This window comes from Phocoena sinus, chromosome 12 (genome assembly GCF_008692025.1).
Source record: "Phocoena sinus isolate mPhoSin1 chromosome 12, mPhoSin1.pri, whole genome shotgun sequence".
In the NCBI taxonomy this organism is placed as follows: Eukaryota; Metazoa; Chordata; class Mammalia; order Artiodactyla; family Phocoenidae; genus Phocoena; species Phocoena sinus.
Window position 1 is genome coordinate 25,453,507 of NC_045774.1, and position 10,191 is coordinate 25,463,697.

Genomic DNA, 10,191 nt, shown 5'->3' on the forward strand with positions numbered 1-10,191 from the left:
GAAAGGAAAAAGGAAAAACAAGATTGGGCAGGGGAGCTGTCAGACTGCAACACAGATCTGACATTTTCTACGAGCCTGCCAGGGAGCTCTGGAGCAAAGACTGTTTATAGGAAGGGTCCCGAGTCGGACAGAAGTGGCTAGGCCTTTGTACCACCAGCTTGCTCAGTCTTTGGCTGAAAGATGTCAGTAAAAAAGCATGCCATCAGCTCCTGCTGCCTCGCTCCGTTGTAGGCTAGGTACCCCCCTGAAAATAGTGTGTCCTTATCTTGAAATCTGCAGTGGATCCTGAAGAAAGTCACAGCTGGAGACATCGGCTAACCACACCCCTCAAAGCTGGGCAGCGGTCCTTTCATGAAGGTGGATCTGAGTGGCATGCCCCCACCCCGTGCTTGCCAGCCATGACTCCAAATCCCAGAAGAGATATGCCCATTCTTTGGCCACGATCAGAAATAAGTACCAGAAGTGACTGATGACAGCTTCGCTTCAGTAACCTCGCCTCTGAACCAGGCTCCTAAATCAGGCTCAGCAGCAGCGACCCTGCTCTGGTAACCGCACCTCCACAACTAAAGCTCAGTCAGTTCCTAAGTGATTCCGAAAGTCCGCTAATCCCTAAACTCTGCACTTCCAGAAGCTCCGTACAAGTCAGCGTTTTCTGTGTCCAGAGAGACTGTGTCCTGCAAGCACAGCGCTCCCTGCTCAGCAAGCAGTATGTGCAGCTTTGTTCTGGATACTGAAGGAGGCTTCTCCCGTTGACACATCACCTCTGCTCAAAAGGCTTCCCCCGCCCCCAGGCTGTCATCTGAGTGGCTCTTTCTCATCATTCAGATCTCCTGTGTCTCTTCCTCCGGAAGCCTGGCCTGCCCGCCCACGTGACAGCCACTGCACTCCACCCAGCCGCACCCTATCTCACTGCCCCATTGGTATTCGCACTCCAGAACACTTCACAAGGACAGGGGCCCTGCGTGTCCTGTTCACTGTTGTATTCTCAGCTGGAAGGTGGACCGAGTAGGAGAGTGGAAGGCGTGGTTGGATTTGATGGGTACAGCCACTGTTGGGGGCATTTCTGCCTGTCACCATAGCCCAGCCCCTGGGATAGTGTACAGAGCCTGCGACCCAGGAGGGACTCCATAAGGCTTCTTGAAGAATGAATGAAAATAAATGGCATTCCAGTGAAATATTTAGGAGGAAAAGCAAGATTTTTAGAGGGTTAAGTGATGACTAGAAAGGAATGAATGAATGCACTCAGTTTAAAGGATTATTTTCAGGCTTTTAAAAGCATGAAAAATTGACATACACGTAGACTAACGTGGATGGGTCTGTGGGAAGCACAGTGGTGGTGGTGGAGGGGTGTTGCCCACCTTAAATCCCTGTCATGGTCCCTGAGATACCTCCTCACAGCCTAGAGCTGCAAGGAAGCCTCTGGACAACTCTTTCCAGAGAAACTGGATAATCAAGGTAAGGGAGAAATGGGAATTATTGTCCTATGTAAGGGTCAGGGGGAACTAGGATTTTATTCTGGGGAGCTGGGAGGATCAAGCCAAATCAGAGCCTGTTGGTAAGCAGAGTGATTGGAGCATGTTGGGAGGGAGAGCCTGAAGATGGGAGAAGGCCTAATTGATGGAGCATGAATTAGACCAACAGGGAAGGTGGATGGTTTAGCCTCGGAAAGGAATCTAGACATGAATTTCCTATTGATAAGAGAAGAAAAATCTCAGTAGAAATGTTGAGGGATATTTTGTAGTCAGTGCCAGCCACATAATTAAAATAACTGATTCATTGCTGTGAGAAATACTCTCTGGTCTGGATTAATTGAGGGCTGAAAAATGTTTTATTTATGATTTATGGACCAGGAGGGGAAAATGGGATACCTTGGTATGAATAGTACAAAATCGCGTTTTTATGGACCATGTTTCAGATTACAACTAAATCTTGGCAATCAGACATATGCTCTTCTCATCTAAAATGGAAGTTACTGCATAAGAGATGTCTATTTTTATAGAACTACGGTGTAAATATATAAATATTTACCTCATACCAGTAGAGGCGAGTACTGTGGACTTTCATTAGTAGGAGGGCTAGAAGGTGACCCACAGTTGGTTTTGGTAAATGAGCTAAGAAAGAAATTTAATTTCTTTTTGGCAAACACAAAAAGGCAAAGAATAAAAAAATAATCAATGCAAGCAAATACCTTTGGAAAATAATTGCCTAAGACTTAAAAAATTATATCTAGATAATAATTTCAAAACCGGAAACCTAGCTTGTTTCGTATCAAAAATTATAATCTAAAAGGTATCTCTGAGGTCATAATCATGTTGATTATGCATGCATGACACGCAGGAAGGACCCCTCAACACAGTCCTAGCCCACTGATGGCCTGAGAAAGCTGCACTCTAGAACACTGACTGCCAGTGGGCGCAGTGGTTAACAGTCTGGACCCAGGAGTCCGACTGCCTGGGATGGAATCGGCCTCTGCCCTTACGGCTCCAGCGGGAGGCAAGTTACCTTACATCTCTGTGCCTCAATGTCCTCATCTGTGAAACGGAGATGACACAAGGTGGCACACAGGGTTGTTCTGAGGGTCGACTGTGGGAATTCAGGTGAAATGCTTAGAAAGCTACACCTAGAAGGCAATCCATAAATGTTAGCTATGGAAACCATTAACTACGTTGGTACGTTGGTCTAGTGTACCCAGGTTAGGGAGATTAATTTTAAAGAGACACCGTATAATGTTGGGGCTGCAGGGACCTTGAGCATCATCCGGCCCCACCCTTTCATCCACTGGAGACCCACACCTGCCACATAAGTGATCACGTGCCTGCTTGAACACACACAATGATGGAGACGGGAAGTAATGTCATTTGTGGGCAGCTTTACCTATTCGGAAGTCACTGAGCTCCAAGCTGCTTTTCTCCTTCGTGCCTACAACCATCATCCACTAGGAGCCCACAGTAAAGCTATGACCTTCCCATGACAGGCTTCCAGATATTGACACTCTTCTCCAGGACAAGTGTGTTCCAATACAATTAGGTCCAAATTTCAACCTTTTTGATTTTGCAGCAAACCCCTCTTTGAATACTGAATCATTTTTATATACTGATTCAGTATATAAAAATACTGCATAAAACACTTTAAAAATTCAAGTGAATTTTTTTAAATTAATTTATTTATTTATTTTTGGCTGCATTGGGTCTTCGTTGCTGCGCACAGGCTTTCTCTAGTTGCAGAGAGCGCGGGCCACTCTTAGTTGTGGTGCGTGGGCCTCTAATTATGGTGGCTTCCCTTGTTGTGGAGCACGGGATCTAGGCACGAGGGCTTCAGTAGTTGTGGCTCACGGGCTCAGTTGCTCCGTGGCATGTGGGATCTTCCCAGACCAGGGCCCGAACCCATGTCCCCTGCATTGGCAGGCGGATTCTCAACCACTGCACCGCCAGGGAAGCCCCTCAAGTGAATTTTAAAAGTCTACGTTTGTATACATTACTTCAGAAAAAACATGCCTCTCTTGAGTATCAAAATAAAATAGGAAGTCCCTAACTTCATACATTTATTTTTTGTCACGGAATATTAGCAACACTTCTGAGTATTGTGAGAGCTTTTCTCGTGTGTGGGGAGCAGTGGGCAGATAGGAAAGAGGGCTCAACGGAAAAAGTAACAGCGGCAGCTGCAAAAGACACTTTGATTTTTGTTTCCAACTGAACTTGAGTTCTCTAGGCTTGACGGCCTTGTAGTTCCACACAGGGTAAACTTTAACATTTTTATTGATAATATCTGGAGGAGGTAACATCCAACTGACACAAATCCAAGTAGAAATAAGGCAACATGATTGTGATACAGTGAAGAAGGGGAAAGTAACATGACGTTTCCCTGGAGCCTCAAAGAAATAAAGATCGATTTACATGTTTATAGAACACTGTCCCCTGTTATCTGTGTATCTAAAGCTTCAAGCATTAAAAAGGCACAGTGGAAATAAGCTCAATTCATAGTAGTACTCTCAGGTAGAGCTACTAGACACGTTTTGCTTATGGGTAATGTTGACGTCTATGTTAAACAGAGGTTTTGCCCCTGGCAATGGACCTTCCTCTCGTTTGCTCATTCCTTTTCTTTGGAGGGTTCTTTTTTCTGAATCAACCACACCTCATTTTTTCTATCAAGCAATTCGAAAGGACTGTTGTAGGCTGCGGTGTAGTAAACCTTTTCATCGAAAACTTTTCCTTCTTCCCTCAGAATGCTTGCTAATGTCAAGAGTTGTTCTTGATTCCTTTGGGCACTAGAGAATCCATCGAAAGACCTACAAAGGAGAAAGTAAATGACCATAAATGATTTTAATACTGATGTGAAGGTCAGTCTAAGAAGAAAAGTGGGAGCTGATACAAGGAAACCTGGATGGAGTGCAGTTTCAAAGCCCCTCTCTCTTGGCAGCTGAACTGACTGTCCCCTTCCTCTGGTTCCCAGGCTCAGTGTGACCTCACACGCACTGAGGGGACCTGGGAGGAGGCAATACGTCCCAGCTGTTGGGCAGATTTGGAAGTTATGCCATCTTGTGCTCTAACTCTGTGCTTCTCAAGCTCTAATGTGCATGGGAGTCACCTGGGAAAACGCAGGTTCAGGAGGTCTGGGCTGGGGCCCGAGAGCCTGCATTTCCAACAGTCTCCTGTCCTACTGATGCTCCTGGTCAGACAGCCACAATGAATCCCCCTTAGCAGCCTCCCTTTCAGTCTCTATTTTCTATCGAACATTTCCCCTTTCTTTTTCTCCTTAGAAAAAGAGCAGGCACTGTATTACAGATGAACATAAGTTTTGACCCTATATGGAAGAGATGGACATTTTGGCAGCTCTGTACAGTCTGAGAAAAGCTTTAACAGAGACAGAACCAAAGTGCTTGGGCACACTGAGGATATGATTACATTGGGCAAGGTGTGTCTCTGAGTGGGGCCTGGAATGGAGGATAGTTTTGCTGGGCAGAGAAAGGGGAGGGATAAGAACAAAAGTCCAGAAATACAAAGCAATTTCATAGTGAGGCATAAAATGAGGTCAGAAAGGTGAGTCAGGACTTCCCTGGTGGCGCAGTGGTTGAGAATCCGCCCGCCAAGGCAGGGGACACGGGTTCGAGCCCTGCTCCGGGAAGATCCCATATGCCGCGGAGCAACTAAGCCCATGCGCCACAACTACCGAGCCTGTGTTCTAGAGCCCACATGCCACAGCTACTGAGCCCACATGCCACAACTACTGAGCCCACATGCCTAGAGCCTGTGCTCCACAACAAGAGAAGCCACTGCAATGAGAAGCCCGCGCACCAAAACGAAGAGTAGCCCCTGCTCGCCGCAACTAGAGAAAGCCCGCGCGCAGCAACGAAGACCCAACGCAGCCAAAAATAAATAAATTAATTAATAAAAGAAAGAAAGGTGAGTCAGAGCTGGAAGGAGGAAACTTGTACATCATCCTAAGGTCTTTTGAGATTATTCCAAAGGATGTTGGAAAAGCAGAAAAGTAACTTGATTAGATCTGGGTAAGAATATAGGCAGAGAGATGGAAACTAGATTGTAGAGAAGGAGCCAGTTAGGAGGTTGCTAAGAGGATGAGGATGAAAAGACAGTCAAAAGATTTGCATAAAAAGTAGGAAAATAGACGTTTAAGTGTAGATTTTAAAGTATATAAACAAAAATACCCTGAGATTAAATCATGACAGCACACCGACCTAGCTGAGTTGCTGAAATGTAAACATGATGAATTTGAAGGCTGAGAATAGGAAAAACAGACACAAAAACATTCCTAATATGCCTTCTTTAGCATAAATAAGGTTTATTATCAATGTGCCAGTGGAAAAGATCATTCCTACCATTCTTCAGATAAGACGTAAGGTCTCGAGGGTATGAACCAGGCCTGTTCTGTTCAACAATGTCTACCAGGCACCTAGTCATTCCTGGCCTGCAGTACCTTTTAAATCCCAGTTGAGTAAGTAGAGGAATCTGTGTATGCACATGTATATAAAATAAAACGTTGAAGATAAATCGATAAATCTGTTCTATAATTTCCATCATGTTGACTGATGATGATAATTCTGAACCATGTGTTAGGAAACATTTCTGCTCCTAAATTTATTATTTATTTCCTTAAGGAATGTTCTGCCTAAAGGGAATCTGTTTCAGATTCCACTTCTTCCTTGAAATCAAATCTTGAGCCTCTTACTTAGAAACCATCTCTTGTCCTCTGAATACACGTTGTTCTACAATGATCTATCCACGGCTTTATTCAGGACACAGACATATACTGAGCCTCCCCACACACACCTGCCTCACCAGCAGCCAAAGGATATGGGCAGAGTAACGTGTTGCTACATTCTTGAGGAAATTACAGTCTATCAGTAGGTCATTAGAATTTAGAATCATAGCACCGAGAGGCTGGCTGACTGGAGAAACTGAGGAAGGCATCACAGACAAGGTACCAATTGATCTAAGTCCTGAAGGATGAAAGTAGGCTCTCCAGGAAGAGAAGAAAGAGGGAGCTGGAGCTGGTAGTAATATGCTCATGTTCTAAGTATTTTAGGTAAATTAACTCATCTGATCTTCATGGCAACCCTGTGAGATAGTAGGTAGGTACTGTGATTAGACACATTTTACAGATGAGATTTTTGTCAAGCAAAGTCTCAGTAACTTGCCTAAGGTCAAAGGTACAGAGACGTGGAGGAACTCAGCCTACTCAGTGAAGGGCGGGAGGTGGGGGGGGGGGGGAGTCGTCAGGGAGACAGGTTGGGCCGCGTGTTGCAGGTGATGCAGTATGCGGAACGGTCTGAATGTCACGCGGAAGCAAGAGGAAAAGCCAACAGATGTTTAAACACAGTAATAGGTTGGGGTTTTGTTGCTGTCGTTGTGAGAACGATCGGCGTTCCAGAGTGGAGGGCCAGGGAGAGGAGACTGGTGGGCAGAGAGAACAGCTGGGAGGCTCTCGAAGTGGAACCTGAGACTGAAAAACGTCGGAGTATCTGGTGAGTGTCAGGCATGTGCCGAGCACTGGGGTAGCAAAGAGGACTTAGCTGCGGTCCCTGTAAGGTGAGGGCCCGAGCAAGTAACAGTGGGGAGGAAGGGAACGGAATCACGCCCCTTTCTAAGGCGAATGGGCCAGATGCAGGGGCTGAGTGTGCTGCCGATGGCTACGACAGTCCTTGCTGGGGAGGCTGGCAGGCTGATTACTCGCTTTACTGAGACAGGCACTGTAAGGTCAGAGTAAGGAACCAGTAAACCAACCAACAGAGGCAGTCACTGCGGGAAGCAGCTGCCATCCTTTGGGCTGGGGGAACAAAGGGAAGAGTTTGAGGCTATCAGAAACTACGAGTTGAGAGGAGGGGTACCATGCATTGTTTTAAGGTATTTTTCTCCATATTTAACTAGCGGGCAGGTAAGGACAGTCTTTTGCTTTTGTGGGGGAAGGTCCGGTGTGCTTGTATTGCGTCTTATCTGTGGAAGGTGTGCATCAGCCTTCTCATTAAATGTATTAGTTATTTCTTGTAAAGGACCCTCAGTAACGTATAAAACTAAGTCACTAGGAAAACAGCACAAAACGCATTAGACCTGTTTTTACGGAAGGGGGAAAAGCATAGGAGCAAAGCTGCACAGGAGCTAAACTATGAGTGCCCGCAAGTAAAACCAACAGTCAGAAAGGCTATAAATTATCTACCACTTACCGTACAAACACCGTCATTTCAGCTCTGTCTTCAATGAAGACATCTGACTCTGAAGGCCTGGGGGGATCAGATTGCTGTTCAGAGGGGATATACAGGGAAATGGTAATGGTAGACTCGCTAAAAGGACCTGAACCGGGCTCCACGTAGCTTGTCACTGGAGCTGTCATCTTTATTTTCATCTCTGTGCCACAAAAAATATATATTTAAATGCAAAGGAGACCGTGAACGCAGATTTAGTGTATTTATGACTACATTTAAAAACTTATTTTTTGACCTGAGTTTCTTGATTTACTTGACATAAATATTTAACCTTTAAGATAATTTTCATCTTAAAAAAATAATAAGGGCAAAATGACAATTATCCACTGCCCACATTAAACACTTTCTGTATTATTAATATTTTTCATTAATAAATTCCATAGTGTTAGGGATAGAAGGGGAAATGAGAGATCACATAGTCCAGTTCATTCTTTTCTTTTACAATTCAGAAACAGAGGTCCCATTGGCTAAGTGGCCTGCTAAAACATAAATAGTATGAAAGCCAAACCAGAAGATATATCTTGACACCCTGGATCTTGTGTTCTTTGACCCTTCCTGCCTCCTAATGTCTCTTACTCTACCAGTCAGTCACCAAATTATCTCAAAGCATTAGCCATGAAAAGGCCTTAATGCTAGTTACACAGAGGCCCAGTTCATCCAGCAGAACCACAAACAAGGAGAACAGAGGCTAAAAAGCACTGCCCAGTACTACACTCCTCTAGACGCCTCGGGTCCTGAGCAGAGTCCTCCTCTTCAAACATTAAGTCTTTGATGATCTGGTTATTTTTCTATTCTAAAAGGTATTTATTTAATCAGCAAAAACTCAATAAGCCAGGGCACTCAACCACAATACAGTGTGTATAATTACAAGGTAAAGTGCCTTCACCTTTCTCGTTTTTGCCTTGAATGTAGCCGTTCAGCCTTGTGAAGCCAGTCTGCATGGCCGAATCCCAGTCCATAGACTCAACCGAAGTGCTGACCCACTTCGCAGGTCCGTAGTGTCGGATCTCATAACTTCCAGGCTAAGATGGAACAGGGGGAGCTTGGGGAAGCAATTCTAAGAAGGCAGAACGTGAGATGCAACAGTACAGGTACCTTGATCTCGGGTCCACCTGGGCCAGCCCGTCCAGGGGCTGCGCTCCCCTGGGGTCCGGCCGGAGGTTCTGGCTTCCCAGCACCGGGCAGGGCTCCTCCCCCGCGGCTCCCATCTTTGGATTAGAGACGCAGGCGGCCTCTGCCCCACAAGCAGGGGTAGGGAGAGTCGGCTCGATTCGGGTTAAAAGCAAGCAACTGTTCCGCCCCCGCCCGGAGGGTCCCATCGCAGGTTTTGGGACGTGGTCGATTTTTTTTTTTTTTTTTTTTAACCGCAAAGAAAAATTGAGATGTGGCCAGTGCCTGGGGGTAACTACGGCTTACCGACCGCATCTTCCCGTTTGTGCAGGAATGGAGCTAGGGACTCTGACCATTTTTTAAAATGTGCTTTTAAGTTAAACCTATGGGACCCTCCGGCCGCATTGAAGATCACCTCGAGAACAGCCCCACGCTGCCCACCCCCCCCCGGCCCTCAGCCTTCGCGCCCGCGGGTGGAGCCTACCTGGGGACTCGCGTCCTCCGGGGCTTCCCAGCCCGGCGTCTCTGCGAGGGCCTCCGAGCCGTCGGCTGCCGCGGGATCTGGCTCCAGCACCTCGGCCATGGGCAGCGCCGACACTCCGAGAAAGAGGCCGGTGAGCTGCGCCGGAAGGGGACCACTCAGGACCGCCCCGCCTGCGTGTCCCCGAGTCCCCGCCCCGTAGACGCCCGGCCCCCTCTACACACTGCAGGAGCTCCGAGTCCGCGGGGCACTGCGGGGCCCAGGCCGGGAGGGGGCGGTGCTACCGCGATCCCAACCCTGGCCGGCCGCTCCCCTGCGGGTCCCCCAGGAGACCCGATGGCAGGGTCTGCTTGGCCAGGCTTTCTTTGGAGGAGGGGGGGTTCTACCTTCCCCACCCTTTTTTTCTTTTTCTTTTTTTTTTAACATCGTTATTGGAGTATAATTGCTTTACAGTGTTTTGTTAGTTTCTAATGTATAACAAAGTGAATCAGCTATATGCATAGGTATATCTCCATATACCCTCCCTCTTCTGTCTCCCTCCCACCCTCCCTATCCCACCTCTCTAGGTGGTCACAAAGCACCCAGCTGTTCTCCCAGTGCCATGCAGCTGCTTCCCACTAGCTATCTATTTTACATTTGGTAGTATATATACGTCCATGCTACTCTCTTACTTCGTCCCAGCTTACCCTTCCCCCTGCCTGTGCCCTCAAGTCCATTCTCTACATCTGTGTCTTTATTCCTGTCCTGCCCCTAGGTTTATCAGAACAATTTTTTTTTTAAGATTCCATATATATGTGTTAGCATACGGTATTTGTTTTTGTCTTTCTGACTTACTTCACTCTGTATGATAGACTCTAGGTCCATCCACCTCATCACAAATAACTGA

General features: G+C 46.6%; 1 protein-coding gene across 1 annotated transcript; it reads right to left on the reverse strand.

The window, feature by feature from the left end:
- Positions 1–3,737: 3,737 nt before the first annotated feature.
- Positions 3,738–9,477, reverse strand: HEBP2 (heme binding protein 2). Its single transcript, XM_032650609.1, has 4 exons — positions 9,309–9,477; positions 8,601–8,736; positions 7,676–7,856; positions 3,738–4,285 (listed from the first exon to the last, which is right to left on the reverse strand). The coding sequence occupies exons 1-4, from the start codon at positions 9,405–9,407 to the stop codon at positions 4,087–4,089; spliced, it is 615 nt and encodes a 204-aa protein (XP_032506500.1). The 5' UTR covers positions 9,408–9,477; the 3' UTR covers positions 3,738–4,086.
- Between the last annotated feature and the right edge of the window lie 714 nt (positions 9,478–10,191).